At 40.1% G+C, this 21,208-nt stretch overlaps 2 protein-coding genes across 2 annotated transcripts in view; one reads left to right on the top strand and one right to left on the bottom strand.

Moving 5' to 3' along the window:
• Window positions 1-17,490, top strand: part of Maob (monoamine oxidase B) — a 105,739-nt gene extending 88,249 nt beyond the window's left edge. Inside the window, exons 10-15 of the mRNA XM_057759700.1 lie at window positions 932-985; window positions 4,457-4,514; window positions 6,454-6,551; window positions 14,044-14,155; window positions 15,355-15,417; window positions 16,499-17,490. Of these exons, the coding sequence (XP_057615683.1) occupies window positions 932-985; window positions 4,457-4,514; window positions 6,454-6,551; window positions 14,044-14,155; window positions 15,355-15,417; window positions 16,499-16,651 (538 nt within the window). The 3' untranslated portion in view covers window positions 16,652-17,490. The remainder of the gene's footprint in view (window positions 1-931; window positions 986-4,456; window positions 4,515-6,453; window positions 6,552-14,043; window positions 14,156-15,354; window positions 15,418-16,498) is intronic.
• On the bottom strand, window positions 12,362-13,081 carry LOC130867629 (adenylate kinase 4, mitochondrial-like). The gene has a single exon (XM_057759701.1). It carries the CDS (start codon window positions 13,031-13,033, stop codon window positions 12,362-12,364), a length of 672 nt encoding a protein of 223 aa, XP_057615684.1. The 5' UTR covers window positions 13,034-13,081.
• Window positions 17,491-21,208: the final 3,718 nt, after the last annotated feature.

Here is a 21,208-nt window from a genome sequence, read left to right as displayed (position 1 = left end):
CAAGCGCATGGAATCAATATGCACTAGGCTTCTGATGAGGGCCTTATGCTACTCCATACATGGCAGAAAAGTGGGAGGGATAAACATTTGTTGCAAAATCACATGGCAAGAGTGGATTCAAAGAAGCAAGCAGAGAAGCCAAGCTTGCTTTCTAAAATAGCCCACTCTCCTAAGAAGTAATCCACTGTCATGAAAAGCATATTAGTCCTTTGAATTTCTAACAATGTAATATTCTGAAAGTCCCTCCCACCTCTCAATGTCATTATAATTTCAACATGAGTTTGGGTAATGACCACTCTAACTCACAGAAAATGTTACTTATGAGAGTGAGCTTTTTCTGAGTCCCACTACAAAGAAGTGAAGGCCAGCCCTATCTTCATCTTGCCAGGGAAGACTGGCACAGCTGAAGAGTGTTTGGGGGTCAGTAGTGGATATAAAGACATATTTACCTAGAGTGAAAATTGAGATGACCAACAGAAGGCCAAGGCGAGAACAGGAAGGGCAAAACAAGTTGTTAAGCAGAAAGCAGTTGTTGAGTTGAAAATGTGACAGCATCCAAAAATCTGAGTGGTACAGACAGAACCAAAGGGCAAGAGGGCAAAGGACTGGAGACCTCAGACACAGCCTTAAGTGAGCATTTGAAGTCCAAGTCCTCTCCTCTTGGTCACCAGCTTGCTGGAGGGCAGTGGCTCAGTCACCATATTTCCCTAGGCAGAAATCATGTCCAGTCATTTACTTTTGGTACATTGATCTCCCAAACCAGAAAGTGCTCCTCACTGTCAGGAATGCAATATAAAAACAGGGACACTATGAACATTGTTAGTATATAAATGGTTTCTTCTACATGCTGCACAGAGTGTGTGTAGCTATAGAAATGAAGCTAAGATGAAAGAAAGTATTAAATCATCTACTTTTTCTTGTTTGTTTTCAGATTTATCCTGGCTCACAAAGCTAGAAAATTGACACGCCTTACCAAAGAAGAAAGGTAACAAAATGTTCTTTCCTTCTTTCTTTCTTCCTTACCTCTCCTCTTTCTTCCCTCTCTTCTTCCTTCCTTCCCCACCCTCATGTCCTCCTCCTTTCTTCCTTTTCTCTCTCTGCTTCCTTCCCTCATCCCTGCCAGCTTCCTTCCTTTCCTCCCTCATTTGCCCTGCTCCATCTCTTCTGTCTGCCTTCCTTCCTTCTCTTCCTCCCTTCTGCTCTTCTTCCTTATTTCCTTACTTAATTTATTTATTTATTTATTTTTGGTTTTTCGAGACAGGGTTTCTCTGTGGTTTTGGAGCCTGTCCTGGAACTAACTCTTGTAGACCAGGCTGGCCTCGAACTCACAGAGATCTGCCTGCCTCTGCCTCCCGAGTGCTGGGATTAAAGGCATGCGCCACCATCGCCCATCTTATTTTTTAAGTTGAAAGAAAATAATTTTTTTAGAGCAAGAACACACACTAATTAGGGAGTGTGGCTTTTCAAGTAAGTTGCCTTTCTTTCCTCTGCCTTCTTGTCTCCCTCCTTTCTTCTTTCATTTTTGACAATTTAGTTGTCTTTCAGTGTTTATTCACTTTTTAACTTACAAAATACCCCATAATATGTGCATTGCTAATGTGATGTATCTGCTATGCTACTGACAAGGGTAGTATAAGCCACAATGCTTATTACTTAAGAACCAAATATTCAAATTACTACTTATCAAGTTATTGTACAAAGACATTTATGCTAAGAACAATGAACAGTATAAAAAAGGACATAATGGAAGTGCTGAACATTTACTTATGGAGGAGAGAGGTAGACAAATTGCTAGGTTAGGCAGCACTACATAAGTGATGTATAGCAATTGCAGATTACAGGTACAGAGACTAATTTCTCTGGAGGTTATGTCTTCGGGAAATTTTTCATTCACCACTGGAATATATATATATATATATATATATATATATATATATATATATATCAGCACTAGAACTGGTAACATATTTAATGACCCAAATCCTAAAAGACTTTACAGTGCATTCTTTCAGTCTGCATCAGCTTGTTCTCCATAATCAGTGCTACCTTGATGCATGGCCAGAGCTGTGGAAGTCTGACTGGGCCATAGATTTTAAAATATTCTCAATGGAATATAAGATACATGAAAGTTAGAAAGTGTTATCTGATTGACTCACTACTTAATCTTCAATGCCTTGAAAAAGTCTTTTCCCAATTTGTCTTTTTGATCATGTTCAGAACTGAGTCATCATATACTGTAACAGCTGTATCTTTTTATGTGGTCAAGGTTATTCATTTTAACAGTTTAAGATCTGTCATACACATAAAAATTCTATTCCAAAATACTGTTTTTGCTTTATCTTTTGTTTAGATTTTATTTTCTAAACATGTGTGTCATGTAGGTAGGTGCATGTGTGTATGTCTATGTAACATGTGTATGTGTGTGTGGGCATGAGCTGCGGGCACGCGAGCATGTATATGTGTGTATGTGTGTGTGTGTGTACATGTGAGTGAAGGTTCCCTTGAAGGCCAGAGGTGTTGGATACCTCTAGAATTGAAGTTTTGGGCAACTATGAACTGCCCAGTGTAGATTCTGGGAACTGAACATGGATCCTCCAATGAACAATACACACTCTTAACCACTGATTTATTTCTCCAGCCCTCCAAGATATGTATTTTTAATTATCCATTTTTCCACCACTTTGGGGCTAATAATGAAAGAGGAGTTAGGTGACTTGCTGCCTAGTCAGATTGCCCTCTGACTCACTACTTGGCCCAGGCTTGCCTTTAAATCCCAGGCTTCCTGCCTCCATTTCTCAAGTGCTGAAATCACAGGCATGCAACACTGTGCCCATCTCTGGACTCTATCTGAAAATCTTTTCTTTTTCTGAAGTACATTTTGAAGTAAGAGTTAGTATCATGGAGCGTCGAGGTACTAATGAGTACTTATTAATAACCAAAGAGTTATTGATGGCTTCTAGGGGAGAAAAGCCCTGTTTTCTTTAAGGATGTAGACTCTAGTAAACTGACCATGGTCTGGTGGCTGAGCCCACATCCATGAATAGATAGCTAGCACAAATTGGACTTGGTGAGTCATTAAAAAAGGAGGGGATAGGGAATAGATATAGACGGAGTTAAGGGGAAGATTGGAGAGAGAAATGATCAAAATATATTGCATATGTAAAAACTTCTCAAATAATAAATAAAATATAACTTTTTAAAAAGAAGTGAAGGTTCAATTTCATTTCTTTCCTTGGCAGTCATATTTTGGAATTATCAGTCTTTTCTCCAAGGGTTTAAAATGCCCACCTTTCTGAATTCAAAGCCTCCTTATAGATTTCATTCCATTTCTAATGTCACCTGTATACTTTACTCTGTCATCATTCCTCTGTCCATGCCAAGCTATTTCAGAGAAAGAGAGGTGCAGAAGAAAGTAAGAGTTTTTGGTCATCTGCTTGTAGAAAGAGTTCCTAGATTTAAAACAAGTTTACATTTTAAAAAGAGATTTAGTTTTATGTGTATGAGTGTTTTGCCTGCATGTATGTGTGTGCACCATATTGCTCTATGCCTGGTGCCTGATGATACTAGAAGAATGTGCTGGATGCCCTGGGACAGGGGTTGCAACCTGCTGTGAGCTACTACATGAATGCTGAGTATTGAACTCAAGTCCTCTGGAAGAGCAGCAACTCTCTTAACTCCTGAACCCACTCTCCAGTTTATGATAATACTACTTTTAAAACTCTAAGTCATGCTTAAGATCCCCTTTATAGTATTACTAGTCTGCAAAAACAGTATTGAAACAGCTATATTTATTTAAAGAAATATATCATTAGCTAGATTTATGTTAATTGATAAACTAGTTGATTTATCTTAATTGGTTAATTGTAATTGCTGGCTTACTTCCAACTCTATCACTAGACCTAGAAGCTAGAATTTGCTAAGAATTTATTTATTAGAAACCATTATTGGACTAGAAACCTTATACTGGTGGTTTTCAAATTTGAGATTCACTTGGAAGGCTTGTAAAATGCAGATTGCTGCTACTTTCCTTTCCAAGTCGAGAAGTCAGGGGAGGAACCTGAGACTCACCTTTCCAAGTTGATATACCCAGAGATTCACTTTAGTTTCTTTCTTAAAGATTTAGCAATAGTCTCCCTATTGGTTTTAAGATATTAGAAATATGCTAAATTCTTCGTTTTCAAAAATTAAAATGAAGTTGGGTATGGTCACACTTTCCTGTAATCATATCTCATAAGAGGTCAGTGCAGGAAGACTGAGAATGCCAAGCAAGCCTGGGTTACGTAGCAGTGTAGTATCTCAAACAAAAGAAAACGGTAATTAGTTAACATGAAATGCCAAAGTGGAAAAGCTAGCACTCAGAGACTTTGATACAGGGAATGCCTCTGACTTTTTCTTTGTCTCAGTAACTTAACCTTTACTTTCATCATTAAAATATTATTTTTTTTCTCTTGTACAGACTGAAGAAACTTTGCGAGCTATATGCAAAAGTTCTGAACTCCCAAGAAGCTCTGCAGGTAAGGTTTCCCAGCCTTTTTCCAATGGGGAGAAGCCTGTGGGTTGTTTTTTTTTTTTGTTTGTTTGTTTTTGTTTTTGTTTTTTGTTTTTGTTTTTGTTTTTTGCTCCGAAAGCATTTTCAGAGACAGGTTTGTGTCAGTTGAACCCTACAGCTCATCTTTTCCCAAGAATCACAGAAGAGTCTGTACATATAGGTTTAATGTACATAAAGTGTGAACTAGTCCTGTCTGTGCATATAATGAGGCAAGGAACCTGGGGCATACTCTGGGCTTAGGTAGTGCTTCTTTTGTCCCTAAAGTCAGAGCTGTTCCCAGAGCAGACATTTGAGTGACAGCAGTTTGTGAATCAAATTCTCCGGCACTGTATGAAATCATTGAATGATTGCTTCATGAGATAAGAAGCTGTTTTTATATTTTCTAAAAATGATAATTTTAATTTGATAAAGTGTCTTCTAAAAAGGATATTGATCAATTTCTAATGTTGAAAAGATGTCGCTTTTGTCCTTGTGTGTGTTTTTATACAAAGAAAATCACCTGCTTCAGTGTGACTTTGATGTTTGTTGTGTCAGAGAAAGAAATTCCTTGGAGAAAGGGGAAATGAAAGAAAATGCCCAACCTTTCTTCTGATTGGCTGCAAGGAGCCAGAGAAAGATGCTCAGAAAGCAACTGCTGCCCTCAGATGTCAAAAGAAAGCATAATGATAGTGATAACACTGAAAGGGGCTTAGGGCCTTTCGCTACTTAGGCGGGCCCTCACACTTTGTAAATAGGGCGCCTTAAATGACTATGCAAAGTCAACTAAATGATTGCATTTTAAAAAAGAAAGCTTTCAAAGTCTAGTTTTAAATATTTTGTTATATCAATGTTCTGTTTTCAAAAATATGCTTAATAATAAACTTTCTGTCTAGGTTATTCATTGTTGGCTCCCCCCCCATCCCCAGGTAGAATTGAACCTAGGGTGTTGCATGCTAGGTCTGTGCTCTATTTTTATAAGGAGTTTGGATTTTGCAAAACTCTCGGCTAAAATACAGCCTCTTAATGGCTAAAACACATTTTCCAGACCAGTGGTTGTTTTACAGGTTCAACCATCCTGCCATAGTGAGCACATACTATGAAGATTATTCTACCTTCAGCAAAGCTTGCTGCTACCAAAACATCGTGTCTTTCATAGATAAACACTTCTGGTTGTTTTTCTTGGTCAGCCATCCTTGTAAACTATATCATTTTAAAACTTTTTCAAAACCATTGAACACTAAAGCTTTCTGATAGTTAAAAAGAAAGTGAAACTGGAAACCGATAATTATTATGAGCAAGAACTTAAGATACCCATGTTCAGGAATAGTGGTGTATTTCCATAATCCCAATACTTGGAAGGTAGAGGCAGGAGAGGAGAATCAAGACTCTTAGATAAGCTTATACCACATGAGAAAACTTTGTCTCAGAGCATAATTAAATTAAGACAGGTATGTGACAAATGAGAAAACTTTGTAAAATCTGAAGTTATCACAAGTTTATTATTCAAAACATTTACCTGCCCAAAGACCTGTCTTTAGAAGCATCAGGATAATATGGCCACATTTCAGAAATGCAGATAGCCTTCTGTATGTACAGGTTCTGAAAAACATTTGAAAAACTGCCCATACCCTGAAGTTTCAGTGTGATAAGTATTTGCATGGCATTTATATTGCAGTGTGTACTATAACTAATCTAGAGATGAATTAAAACATACAGGAGGGTTGCACGTATTACATGCAAACACTGCACTACTTTCTACAAAGGGCTTGAGGGAGCAGAGAGGCTTGGAAGCAGTGTCTTTCAGATTCTAAGAGACAGGTGCAATTTGTTCTGTACAATGAAGTCTATAAGCATGTACTGGATACACAATAGACAAGATACCATCCTCTGCCTCTCTTTCAAGCTTTTGTCCCTCTTCCTTACAGCCAGTCCATTATGAAGAGAAGAACTGGTGTGAAGAGCAGTACTCCGGAGGTTGCTACACAACCTACTTCCCTCCCGGCATCATGACCCAGTATGGAAGGTACTGCCCCATCACTGCACCAACTCATACAGGGCTGGCACACATTCAAACAAGCCATGTTTAATAAATAAAAATGAACTGAGCTGTGACTGAAAACCCTGCAATTGAAACCAAGCTCCAAATAAGTGTTACCATGTTTCTTGCTAGTTTTTGTCAATACCAGAGAGAAAGAATATTCCCAACTTCCTTTGATGCTCATGTGTCTCATAAAGGAAGTCACAGTGCTGCACCATGTTTGTTGTTTCCATTCTTCATTCTGCTAAAGAAGCAAACTCAACCAATATAACCAGAGAAAGTTGACACACAAGAAGCACTTTAAATAGCCAGAGGGTTCGTTAAGACTGACAGTACTGTGTCCTACTGTACTGGAACTCAATAAACTTCCCCAAGCACCGTTCTGTGTCAATGTGGGCATGGCACTGTAAACTTAGAATCAATTCTAGACCAGGGAGGAAAGGGCTTGGGTTCCTACTCTGTTCCTAACAATCAACTATTTAGTCATTTATTGTTGTTGGATTTGATTTTCCTTAGCACGTGGATGAGAAACACAAGATAATGTAATTCTTATCTGAGTTATTCTTTAGAAACTTTATCCTGATTATAACATATGATATGACTCTCCCATTCAAAGTTCACAGGTTTTTTTTTTCTTTTTTCTTTTTTTTATTATTTATTTATTTATTCATTTATTTTGGTTTTTCGAGACAGGGTTTCTCTGTAGCTTTGGAGCCTGTCCTGGAACTCCCTTTGTAGACCAGGCTAGCCTCGAACTCACAGAGATCTGCCTGCCTCTGCCTCCCGAGTGCTGGGATTAAAGGCTTGCGCCACCACCGCCCGGCGTAGTTTACAGGTTTTTAGAAGTCAGAGCATTGTGCATCCAAGTATGAGTCACTGGTGTTGAGTTCAATGCATTTGATGATGATAACAAGGTGTAAACTAAGGGTCATTACTCCAGTTCTCCTAGCAACGCAAAACTAAATCGGGAGAAATAATGAAAGGACATTGAGAGAGTATAGCACAGAGTGTTAGTGGGTAAAGGCAACTGATCCAGCTCTCCATGAGAACCAGTGTGGAAGAAGGATCCAAATTTGTTTAGCAGAAGATGATTAATGATTCTGGAGATCATGTTCCTTATCTGCCTATAGAGGCAAAAATAGAATCCAGAGAAAATTTGAGGGCTAAAGGATATTGATACTGTCCAATAAACTTCTGAGTCATTAGGTTACTTTTCAGATATGCTGGATACAAACTAAGTACAAATAATTGTTTCATTCGGTGTGTACTGGATAAGTGCTAACCATTTCCTGATCGTTTCTAAAAATGTTAATATCAGTACCTCCTTTCTGAGGAGTTGACAGTGTTGAAGGCAATGGTAGGAAACAGAGGAAGGACAGAACATTAGAAATGGAAGTACTAAAGTACTAGTGCCAGTGTTTTCATTAAGGGCTATAAAATATTCTGGGGACTTGTGGAATTCTGCAGTCTCACCTTAGCTAGTGAAGGGCAATGGCTTTGTGTCAGGCTGTAGGGGGCAGAAGAAGCCTCCTGGGGAATGCAGTCTAGGCCAAATAGTATGGAAGCAATCATTGTTTGGAATCCTGCAAGTGCTTACGAGGCCTTGGGCAAAGCTAGGTGTGACAGGGCTATAGGTGATACTGAGGACAGAATGACAAGAATCAAGGATTTAGAAATGGCTTAACAGTTAAGAACCTTTTTTGATCATGGAAGCCTGAGATGGAATGAAAATGGCTGTAAATGGTACTCCTTGTAAGGTGTGTTTGTAAGCGTGATAATGGACTTTCATTTTTATGGGTTACGTGCTTGTGATCTTTCCATCTCTTTGCTTAGAATGCTGGCACTATGGAAACTGTGATGGTAATATATTAGGTAACACAGAGATGATAAAAATAGAGATGTTGGCAGCTGCTCGACATATTTCAAATGCTGCATCTGCAGTTTTCTAGCACTGTGGCTCTTGCTGAGTCACTGCACATTGCTCTGAGCCTGTTGTTTTCTACGCAATGTGAGATGTTAACTGTAGGCTGTTATGGAGTTCTTGAAAAGATTAGAAAGAAAATAGAATGAAGTACAGAGATGACATGTAGCAAGACTGTGTTAGAGTTGTTAGATCACTTGGCTTCGAATACTACCTCTGCCATTTGCTGTCTGTAAACTAGAGAAAAGCACTTCACCTTTGTTGTTGGTTGCATTCTAGGAAGCAGACCCTGAAGCAAGCAGTAAACAGGATAGATATTCCACTGTGTCCTTAGGACTGAAACTAGGGAAAGGGAGAGGAAGGAAGCAAGAGTAGCTGGAAGGGCAAGCTAGGTGATGATGCAATTTCAACAAAGGTGCCAGCTGACCCCATGAAGCATTCTGGAAGCATTCTGGAAGTAGAATGGTTCTTCCAAGTGGTCTCATGTTGAAGTTTGGGGCTTGCATTTTTTTTTTTGAACTGATTGCATCAAGCAGAAAAACGTTTATTTCTATCAAATTGAATACAAATCGATCTTCAAGAGAGATAACAACAACAAAAAAGCCAATTAATACAATGAAGTTAGGATAGCATATACAGAACACGTTCAGATATTCTGAATTAAGTATATATGCCAGAGTCAGGAACACCAACTGTCACACTAAAGAAAAACAGGCCTGTCGGCTCCTGGAAAACACAAGCCATTTTTCACAGGCCACTGAACCGAAGACAGGTGGCACTGGGTTAGAAGATTACCTTGAACTTTGGGAGATCACAGTGAAATGCCATCATAGCGCAACATATTCCCCCAGAGATCTGTCCACCTCAAAAACAATTCAGTAGTACAAATTCTCATAAAACTAGAAAAGCCTTGAGCCCTAACATCACTTGCAGTTTCCACAAAGACAAAATTTTCCTTCCTTCTCTCCAATCCCAGAGAGGTAATGAATGACCCTTTCAAAAGTTCGAAACAAGGATCTTTTATTGCAAGACACTTGTGCTTCCTGTTTTCTGTCACTAGAGATACAGTCTGTATGAATGCTATCTGGGCCAATAGCATAGCCTGTCTCCTTCACACTCAACTACATACAGAATGGCCAAACCATGACGTGCCCAGGCACAGGTGATGACATTTATTCTGCCAAGAACTGTGCAGTTTACCACACCAAAAATAAGGAATAGCATGTAAGGTTTTAACAGATGGCAGGTTTTCTTCATATGGAATGCATGGCTTCTGATACCTGAATTGAGGCCAGTCAGCCTGGGTCCAAACCCAGTCTTGTAATTAGAGGACTCTTCTGGCAAGTTCCTTTGCCTAAGCCACTCCAATGATGTCCCACTCTTCCTGAGCCCACAAGCAGAACTGGGGCGGGGGGGGGGGTTGCTTAGGGCGAGACAGACAGCTAACATCCAATAAAAGCCTGTGGTTTCTGAAGCAGGAAAACCTGGGAGTGGGTCATAGCTGTACTGTTCACTTGTATCAAGAGCCTGGGCAAGACTTCCTAAACTGGACTCCTTGTTCATAGGAAGGATTGATTGTGTCTACCTCATGGGATGCTGGGAAGAGTCATCAAGATGTTTATGGTGGTCCTGAGAGTACACAATCCACTCAGAAGGCCTCCTTCGTGGCACCTTTTTGTCATAATACTAGCGGAAAAAGCAAAAGGGTGGTGGGAGGCAAACTAAACAAAGAACTGGATGGAGCCTGTGAATTAAGGTCAGTGTGGAATCTCAGAAACCACCCAGACTCTTGGCTTCCATCTGAGGGACAGGCAGGCATGGAAGGGAAGGACAAGATGCTTCTTTCATTCTACCTGTCAAGGTATTTTCAGCATTAACGCTCTTTTGACAAAGTCATTTTAAAAAAAGAACTGGTGCGGAAAACCAGATGTCCTTTTTTTAGCCAATGAACGTGAAAATCAGCAAAGACCTTGGAAAAGACATTTTTGCCTCTTCCTGGTCTCACCAGCAGCAGACAGACACTCCTGACCCCTGTGCCTAGCTACCATAGACTACTGAGCTTGAAATGCAAACAGAAAAAGATGGAAAAACAGAGTGTGCAGGCAGCGACCTGGTCACACCTCAATCTTTAAAAGAGGTGAAGAAATAAGTTGGAAGTTATTTCCGCGCCCCCCCCCGAGTTACCCCAAATTCCTTTAAGTTTCTACTTCCCTTGATTTGTGGAAATAATCTCAGGTTGATCCTCCTCTACACAGCAGTTTCCCATGCCTGACCTGCCTCCCCTGGACTTTTATGTCTCTCCTGACCCCTACCAAGTGACATCCAAATGCAAGCTTCCAAAGTAGTCGGCATCAACATGACAGTGCCCACGTGGTCACAGGCCTGAGCCAGGCGTCTCCACTGAGAGCATGCGGAGGGATGCTGCTCTGCATTGCCTTTAAGGCAGCTGAAGAACATGCACAGGGGAGGACACTGAGAGGAGCCACAGAGTCCAGGCAGTACAGTAAGGAAGACAGACTCTCATCACCACACAGAACAGACCGCAGATCCACAGACACCTTCCAAATGTAATGTGTCAACACCACTAAAGTGCTACGCCCACCCCACACCCTGCCCCCACAATAAGAAAGGACACTCCCTGGGGGACAGACGGGTGCAGGGCACCTTAAGGCAGCAAGAAGAAATGTCACCTCTCTTCCCAGAGAAGAGTAAGAATTATACAAGGTGGCCAACAAGTCTGGACACCAGGGAAGTCTTTTAACAAAAGTTTTATTGACATGATGATTGACAAAATATTAGCATCTTTATTTCTGAACTTTGTGGCCACCTATAGACTGCATCTTTGGAATAGGAAGAAAACAAAGATTCTGCATCCCCACAGCGGTAAAGCAGGTGCAATGTACAGCTAGTGCAAGATGCTCTAAGCCCACAGGCTCGCTCCCTTTACCAACTTCTTGCCATCTGCTTGGATCACTCACAAAAAACATTGTCAGCATTAATATTTAGCAGCACGTTCAATATTCACCTTGCTTTGAATAAAGAAGCCGAAACCATCTCATTAGTCCAGTGATTTCCACATGATCACTACTTCTATGCAGAAGAGACGATCATCCCACATTTCCTTAAGTGAACATTTCCCTTGTTTTTTTTTTCTTTGAGAAGTCCCAAAAACTTTAGGGAATCGTTTTTAAACAACAGAAGGTACAGAGTGGGTTCAAGACAGTCAGAGCAGCCGTTTCACAAAGTGAGCTCTCTGCCTGGCTCAGTTCCCCTGGTTCTCAGTCTGTAGAGAAAGGAGGTTAGAGGGATAAAGGCAGAGACTATCGTGTTACCGAACAGCTTATGAGGAGAGCGAGCAGATGAGACAGGACACGTCAGCAGAAACTAGGATGTCTGAGATCAGAGGGTGGAACAGTCACCGTGGAGAAGCAGTGGCTGAGCGCGCAATTAGCATCAATTCAATTATCATCAAGGAGGGTATGGCGGAGGACAAGCCAGGACCACAGCTCTCCAAGTTCTCAGGCTGGCAGTGCTGTGGTTCAGTAGCCTGTGGAAGGTGGCACGAAATCAGAGATTCCACCACCATCACGTGCAAGAAGATTTCGATAGCAGCACATGACTGCAACCCATCTAGAGTATGGGCTCCACACTGGTGGAAATCCAGTCTGGGCTTCTGCCCCTGGAGAGCTCTGCGTTCTTTTCGAAGGCAGGAGGAGGGTTTCTTCATGGATGCTTTCTACCCACTAGTTTTCCTCATTACTTCATTCACTTAAACTAGAGAAGATGCTGCAAGCTATCTCAGCTAGCTTCTAATTTGGCCAGGGCACCAGGACTACACGCATTATTGAGTGAACGACCACTTCCAAGGGCAGGCTCAGTTTGCTTCTTTGGACTGAATAGGTGCAATCTTGTTTGAGAAAAGTGTGTAAACGTAGGGCCATATTTTGTTCGTCTCCGTCCCGGAGAACTGGTGGAGCACGCCGAGGCTCTTGTACAGTTCGATGACGGGTTTTGCTGCATCCTTGTACCGTCGTAGTTTGGCAGCAACTGCTTCGGGTTTATCATCTTCTTGTTGAACAAGTGGCTCACCAGTGATATCATCAACCCCCAGCACTTGTGGAGGGTTGAAGTCCAAGTTATAGACTCTCCCGCTAGAAGGGTGAATCCATCTTCGGCTCAGACGATCTTTAAGTGTCTCAAAAGGGATATTCAGACTAATCACTAGGTCCACATCACAGATTCTGTCCAAGGCTTCTGCCTGTACTAATGTCCTCGGGAACCCGTCTAACAGCCAGTGTTCGGTGCTCCGGGTCTCCAATTCTGACACCATGAGGCGTGTGATCACATGATCTGGAACCAAAAGACCTTTTTCTAGGTACTGTTTTGCTGTGTCGCCAACTTCCGTGCTGGCCTTGAGGTTCTCCCGCAAGAAGTGGCCGCTGGAGAGATGCTGGAGGCCAAAGTTCTGGGCGATCCTCTGGCATACGGTGCCTTTACCCCAGCCTGGCGGCCCGAGGATAACCGCGCGCAGGAGTTTGGAAGCCATGGCTTTGGAGGGGAGGGGATGGTGTGGACGGCAGTCCGCGCACTTGGCCCAACAGCCCCTACCTCAGTCTGGGGCTTGCATTTTTAAAAGCTTATTTCTGTCAGTCACTGGTGCTGGAAGGAGTCATGATGTAGTTTTCTCCACTGGAAATAGCCACCTTCAATGAGTGCCCGCATGAGAATACCATCTTCTGGAAGGACTTCCACCAACTAACAAGTCCTTCATTCCTGGTGGCGCATTACAGGGTCTACCACAGTCTGCCTCCACATTCTCCTATGGAAATGTGTATGATAATGTGTACTAGGGGTTTGGTGGGGAGTAATGAACTTTGAAGAGCTGGTGCCCAACAATTTTTAACTTAAAGTTTGATGTAATTATTCTGAAATGTAGCAAATATGAGTTAATTATCATTAATCATAAGACTTATTTATTTCTTCAGTTTCATTATTGTAAACCATCTTTAAAATCATTAGACTATCCCTTTAAGACATAGATAAGGTCTGGGGATGAGGTTCAGTAGTGGAACACATACCTTGCATATATGAAGCCTTGGGATACATCCTGTATCGTACAGAAATAAAACAAAACAAGTAATTATTAAAAAGAAGAGGTCAAAGCTTGGTTAAAAGAAACTGTCAAGTTTAATGGTAGAATAACTAGGTAAGAAATCAGAAGTATGTGACACCTTCCTCATATAAAGGTAACCATACATGTTTGGCGTAATCAGTCCCTCACTTCATAAAGATAATCAAATACTTATTTTGTCCATATTAATGTCAGATCCTTTTCCTGTAGTCTCTTGGAACCGGAGTGTGTGAACTTCAACTTTTGTTTCATTTTGTCCATGACAGAGATAATAGAATATCTGAGGTCCCCACAGAACATTATTCCACATTGCCAGTGTCTTCTTAGAAGTTTATAATCTAAGAAATGAACTGGCCTGGGTCCTTATGAGAGAACTCATTTCTGGATTTATGAAATGACATTTACTGCTTTGTTTTTGTTCCCAGGGTTCTACGTCAGCCAGTGGGCAGGATTTTCTTTGCAGGCACTGAGACGGCCACACACTGGAGCGGCTACATGGAGGGGGCTGTGGAGGCTGGGGAGAGAGCTGCCAGAGAGGTAGGGCCCAGGATCATGGGCTTGAGATGCACAAAAGCTTGATAAACAGCTCAAAAATACCTGAGAGCTTGGCAGTATCCCCACACAAACTATAGTCCCCAGCTATAGACCTGGGAAACCATTATAATAGCAGTTTTAAGGAAAAAGAACAGGTTAATCAAACAAAATAATGAAAATATCTAATATTTTATTGAACTGAAGGTCAGAATTCAGTTGTACTTAAGAGATGCTAACTGATGGTCCAGCAGTTAAGAGAGCTTCCTACTCTTTGAGAGAACCTGAGTTTGGTTTCCAGCGCCCACATCAGGAGTCTCACAACTGCCTATAGCTTCATTTGCAGGGGAAACAATGCCATCTTCAGAGCCAGAGGACATCTGCACATCAGACACACACATGCATATAACTACAAATACAACAGATCTTTAAAAATAGAGGGTTTGGAAAGGGGGCTCACAGTTAAGAGCACTCATTGCTCTTGCAGAGGCTTGGTTCCCAGCACCCACATTCAGTTCTAGGGGATCTGATGGCCTCCTTTGATCTCTAAAGCTTCCTCCAAGCACCTGATGCTTTTATTATTATTATTATTACAAATTTTCACCTCCTCCTATTTCCCTCCCCCTCCCCTTATTCCCCCTCCAATCTAAAGAGCAATCAGGGTTCCCTGCCCTGTGGGAAGTCCAAGGTCCTTCCCCCTCCATCCAGGTCTAGTAAGGTGAGCATCCAAACAGACTAGGTTCCCACAAAGCCAGTACATGCAGTAGAATCAAAACCCAATGCCATTGTCCTTGGCTTCTCAGTCAGTCCTCCTTATCAGCCACTCAATAAGTACACATACAGACACATTTTTTTTTTAAATTTTAAATAAAAATGATCATCTAGACCTGATGTTATAGAATCAAAAAATATTTCCACAAGGAATCAAAATTCACATTATTCTTTTTCTGGCAAGTCTTCTAGTCTCATTCCCACTAAGGTATGTTCACATACACTAAAATTTATGGTGAAACTAATGGTTGAGGCCTTTTGTGCCATAAATAAAAGATTTTTAGGGATCTTTCTAAAGGTCAAGTAGATTTCTCTGTCCTTTACCTTGACATTTTAGATGGATATCCCAAGAGGCATTCACTTCATTCTTTCTTAAAGAATAAAAGAAAGATAGTATCTGTTTTGCTATTTGTCAAGGTAATCTTTCATTTCAGATTCTACATGCCATTGGGAAGATTCCAGAAGATGAAATCTGGCAGCCAGAACCAGAGTCTGTGGTAAGCTGTATTTCACAAATTTACTCTAAGAATGATTGTTCCCATGAACATAATTGTATATATGCAGATTCCTTTTGTTAATGATTCTATGTATGGCTATCTAAGTAAATCACATGAATTACAGGCTTATATTAACTTTGATAAATTTACAGTGCTATATATCTTGCAAATTAATAAGAAAAAATGATTTTTATCATAAGGAAATATTTTCTAGAGAACTCTAGACATACTTAAAATTGAGTGGGGATAGGGCATTTTGCAATGGCAAAATGGTTGCTTAGCATGTGTAAGATCCTGTGTTAGATCTCTAACAAGACAAGAAACAAAAGAAAGAGGATAAGAAGAAACAAAGAAAACTCAAAATAAGAACTCAATCATAAGAGCTTCATTGTCTATTGAATGGTCTCATTTAATGATTCTCAAAAAGAAATAGGAAAATAAGGTAGAAAAAGAAGAGGCAGGGAAAGTTTATTATCTTTACCCTGTCGTGAAGGAGTGGAACAAAATGAAGCACATTTAAACTCACTTCAATTACATTTTTTTTTGTAATAAAACCATAGATTTTTTTTCTGACTTGCGGGAAGGATGCACAGAGTTTAGAGAATGTGTATCCATAAGGTCATAGGTTATTCCTCTATCCTATTAAGCTTAAAGCCATAGAGGATAGCCTTGACACTCTAAAATTACTGTCCGAGTACTTCTGCTAGAAATAGGTTGGTGGGCTGAAAGGGAAATTCATCCATCCTCTCTCAAGAAACATTTAAGATTTGCAAGGACCTTGTGGTCTGAGAATGCAAGGGCTTTCAGATGGGAAGACAGAGAATAACCCCAAAGTATGATTCTGCCAGAGGATACCCTGAGAGAAAATATGAGAGGTGGAGCCATCTCAGCCTTGGGTTGCAGAAAGACTAGCAAAGTCACATAAAGGGCCAGGTGAAGAAGAGGGGGTGAACCACAAGGGACTCTTGTGTTTTATACCAGAGGTTGGAATGAGTGAGTTACTCTAAAATAAATCTGGAAGACATAATTTCTGGAATGACATGTTCAATATTGTACTCACACAAATGTTCTCTGAACCTAGGATGTCCCTGCACGACCCATTACCAGCACCTTCCTGGAGAGACACTTGCCTTCTGTGCCAGGCCTGCTAAAGCTGCTTGGATTGACCACCATCTTTTCAGCAACAGCTCTTGGTTTTCTGGCCCACAAAAGGGGCCTGCTTGTGCGTTTCTAAGGAAGGGCCTTCCACACCCACAGTAGTCTCATTCTGTGCAGCAGGAAGGCTTTGGGAAGGGGTTGTTATAAAATTTCACAAACACGCAGAGAACATGGAGTGAGAAATTACAGTAACTTGTTTTCCATTTTGGCTGCTTGTGAGCGCCTCTACTGTGTTCCACCCATTTCCAACTTTTCTGCCCACTCAATTTTTAGAACAGACACACAGCCTTGTTCAAGCTTCTTGTTTACTCACAATTTAGCTGGCCATGCACACGGATTTTTTTTTTCCCAAACCCTGTGGCTTGTGCTTTTCTTTCCTCCTGTGTGTTATGTCCTCACCTACTCAAGTTCTTTGGAGTCGTACTTACGGTCTTGTCTTGTTATAACTGGAAGACATTGACTACCATCTAGAGCTCATCTTCTCCCTTAGAGTTGAATAAACCAAATGCAACAGAGGTCAAACTTAATCACACAAGGCCTACAAGTAAGCCCTGAATTTGGGGACCTGGAATACAAGTTGATGATTTTCCCACCTCCCAAGTTGTATTTCCTCATCATCCTCTACCTTATGCCTCATACAGTCACTGGTGGTTGTTCCTATGTGGATTTACTTTGTATTGACTGGTATAGTGCTACTCAGTAGATAGCCTTTAGTCTTGCTGTTTTGTGCAGTATTGCCAACTGATTTTTATTTTTCTTGAGAGTGGAAGTCTTACCTTTGTCGTTCTTTTGTATCTTCATTATAATTCCATTAAGAGATTAAGACACACTTAAGTAATTAAAAATAAATCTTTTTGAGCATATGTTTGTTATTTCTTCTTTTTGGGTGAACATTAAAGGTTTTGATAAGCCAAACCAAGAGTCTAGATGTTATGTGCATTTTGGTAGTGTGATTCATCATGAACTCACATATATGGTAAATGATTTAAAATTGTTCAGTAAGACACAGCTTCTTGCTCTTATCTCCAGCCAAAGTCCATCAAAATAATAGACACTAACTAACATAAGATTCATAACCTATTCAAATAATTATAACACTTCAGCTGACCTTTCATACTTCATATCAGTGTGGTGTTCTTTACTAGGTAAACCCATTAATTGCAAACTATAATGTCACAGTTCATTAAGTCCTGTATAAATTAATTTTAAATGAGATCATCATTTTGAAGAGCTCACCCTTCTTGACTCCAGGGATTAATAAATAATACTAGAATTTCTGTTCCTACAGTGACATTCATATGCATGGATTTATGGGACCTTTAGAAACTAAATGAGGAATGTAAAGAACCTGTTAAGAATTCATATCTCTTTTGAGGTTTCTAAATCTGTTTTAAAATGTACTGCTCGGATTAGAATAGTTATTTGGTGGTGGGACACTCAAACAGCATACCACAGCCCCAGGTTTTATCCTAAGCAGAAACAAATCAAAACTAATACAAGGAGGACGGAAATTGGAGGATTAGTGAAAATCATGGATTTTATTATTCCTCAGTACTTATTAGTCATTTAAATTACTACAGTTGTACTGTGCTTTGTGACTTAAACTATAGGATTATTTTTCTGTTTAAGAAGAATGGGTAGCTGACTTTGGTGGCTTACACGTACGATTCCAGCACTTGGGAAGATTTCAGACTCAAGATCTGTCTAGATATAGAGAAAGCCTATAAATAATAGAGGAGTGGAGTTTACCTCAATTGGTAGCATGCTTAATTAGCATACACAAAGCTATAAATTAGATCTCCAATATTTCATACAATTAGGCATGCTAATGCATGTCTATAATCCCAGAACTTGAGAAATGGAGGCAAGAAAATTGGGAGTTGAGGGTGATCATCAGATGCTTAACAAACTTAGGAAGCATCAGACACAAGCTGAAGCAGTCCTGTAAACCAGTATGGACAATTCTCAGAAATCTAAATGTAGGCCTATTGTATGGCCCATGCAAAGGACTCAACATCATATTCCACAGACACTTGCTCAGCCATGTTCACTGCTGCTCTATTCATAATGGCTAGTAATCAAAACAACCTAACAGCCCTTCAACTGATGAAAGGATAATTAAATATATATATATATATATACATATATGTGTATATATGTATATATATTTCAACTATTGAAATATGAAATCATGAATTTTGCAGGGAAATGAATAGAACTAAAGCATATTATAATGAATGAGATAACCTAGATGCAAAGAGATGAATAACACATATTCTGTATTATTTGTGGTCCTGGCTCTTAATCTTTAGATGGGAATCTATAACTTGGAGTAACTACAGGAAAGAAAAGGGGGATCAGGTGGTGAGAAGGAACTCTAGAGAGAGGAATAGCAGGACACCGGGGGAAATGGGAAAAGTAAGGGAGATTTAACTAAGAAGAGTGGATATAGACTATGGACAGAGAGGAAGGGGTGAGGGATTAATAACACTAGGATGTTTGAAAAAACCGTAAGGCAACATTTTAATATCTAACTAAAATCACATTGAATATCTACATAAGTGTATGTCAACATATGTAAATAATTTCAAATTTATATCACAGAGGTATAAATTTGATACTTCAAGAGCTGTATTCTATTTAACAAAACCCCAATACCAGACACAAGGAACCTCCTTTTGAATTGTTGGTCCTGGGAATACAAAAGACTATCCCCAAAATATAGGTTATTGCTGTTGCCCTTTGTCGTCTTAACAGAACTTGAAGGTAAAATCCTATTGCTGAAGAAACCACACACTTTGGACAAATCCTTGAAGGAATTAAGCTGGTGTGTTGTATCATAAGTGAAAATATAGTACACAAGAAGTTTATGTCTAGGAGGGATTTTAGGAAACAGGAGGGATCAGGAACATTGTAGGAAAACCTACAGAAATCACTGTCCTGGCTCATGGGGTCTCACAGAGTCTGATCCAACAACCAGGGAGCCTACTTAGGACTGACCTAGGCCCTCTGTATATATGTGACAGTTGTATAGCTAGGTCTATATGTGGGACCCCAGGCAATGGGAACACGGGCTATCTCTGATGCTTTGATTGGTTCTTGGGAACTTATTCCTCATGCTGGATTGCCTTACTCAGCCTGAATACAGAGGGAAGTGCTGAGTCTTATGGCAGCTAGATATGCCATACTTTACTGAAGTCCATGGGCAGCCTGCCCCTTTCTGGACGATTAGAAGGAGGGGTACATAGAGGGGAGGAGGAGGCAGATAGTGGGAAGAAAGGAGAGAGGGAAGGCTTTAGTAGGATGTAAGATTAATTAATTATTTTTAATAAAAAATATTAATTATTAATAAAGAAGAATAAATAAATGTATTTGCAAACTTATATTCACAAAGAAGTACAAAAGAAAGAAGTCACCAAAATGCAAAATAATTCTGAGAGTAGTTTTTATTTTCTTGTTTTCGGAATTTTCTAAAATGTCTATCTTGACTATTTTAAGTAAATAAAAGACACCAAATTAAATAAATAAATATAGAGTTCCAGATCTGCCAGAATTTCTAAAAAGGAGAAAAGGAGAGAATTTCCTCATCAACAGGTTTAGATGAACAATTCAAAAATAAAAAGTAGAGTCCCTATTGTTTTATTCCTCATCCGAAGTTCTGGTGTTATTACAGTTTGTTATTGAGAGCAGGAACTCTTTTCTAGTCTTCTTTTCATACTCTTGACCCCCTATAATGCTTAAGTCATTAAAGGTATCAAATCAATAAAGAAATAGATTGCTGTAATTTTCACTTTGATTCTGTCTTAGCCATCCTGAGCTACACTCACTGACTCTCCAAAATGTCTCTGTGCCAAATGAGTCAACTCTCATTTTCCTTTCTCCTCATTTTGAGAGTATCAATTTTTTAAAGTGTATTTTATTTGAGGTAGCACAAATAGCTGCTTAAATAGTTTCCATATATTGATGCTTATGTTATGGTTCTCAATTGGTGGCATACATTAGAGTAACTGGGGGCATTTAGATAGGGCCAAATGCCTAAGAACATGAGGAGGTTAGCACCACAGGGTGGTAGGGGTTGGGCGTTTCCCCAGCTCTTGTCTGTGAAGTTCTAGCCAAAGGTAGAGAATACTCATTTGAATATACAGGAAGGTTTAGAAACATGGCACCGAACCTCTGCCTCCATCCTCTTTCAGTTGCTGAGATATACTGAAGTAGAAGGAAGACACAGAAAATGATCTGAAATAGAGATAAACAGTTTGTTATGCTAAGCATCAATTAAACATAAAGACGAGAGAAAGGAGGGGAAACTGCAGTTGGGATGTAAGACAAGCAAACAAAGGGAGGCATGTGTCCTTGGTCACAGAGGCTCCAGGACTGAAAAAAGTATCTTGAAAAAATGGTTACCTTCCTTTGCCTCCCCTGACCCCACCAACCCTCTAAAAAGGATTTTTATGAAGACAGTTCACACTAGAAGTGACCCCCAGGAAGCAAGAATGGTACACCAAAGAAAAATAGAGAACTGTTCCAAAGCTATGGTGTTCAACTGGTTGCTGGGGACCCTTTGAAGAGCTGTGCAGAAGATACTTTTAGAAAAAAAAATGTCTCATGGTCTAAAGAAGGGAGTATTGATTGC

The sequence above is a fragment of the Chionomys nivalis genome, chromosome X (assembly GCF_950005125.1).
Source record: "Chionomys nivalis chromosome X, mChiNiv1.1, whole genome shotgun sequence".
NCBI lineage: Eukaryota > Metazoa > Chordata > Mammalia > Rodentia > Cricetidae > Chionomys > Chionomys nivalis.
Note: the sequence above shows the minus strand (reverse complement) of the source record. Positions and strands in the feature narration are given on the sequence as shown.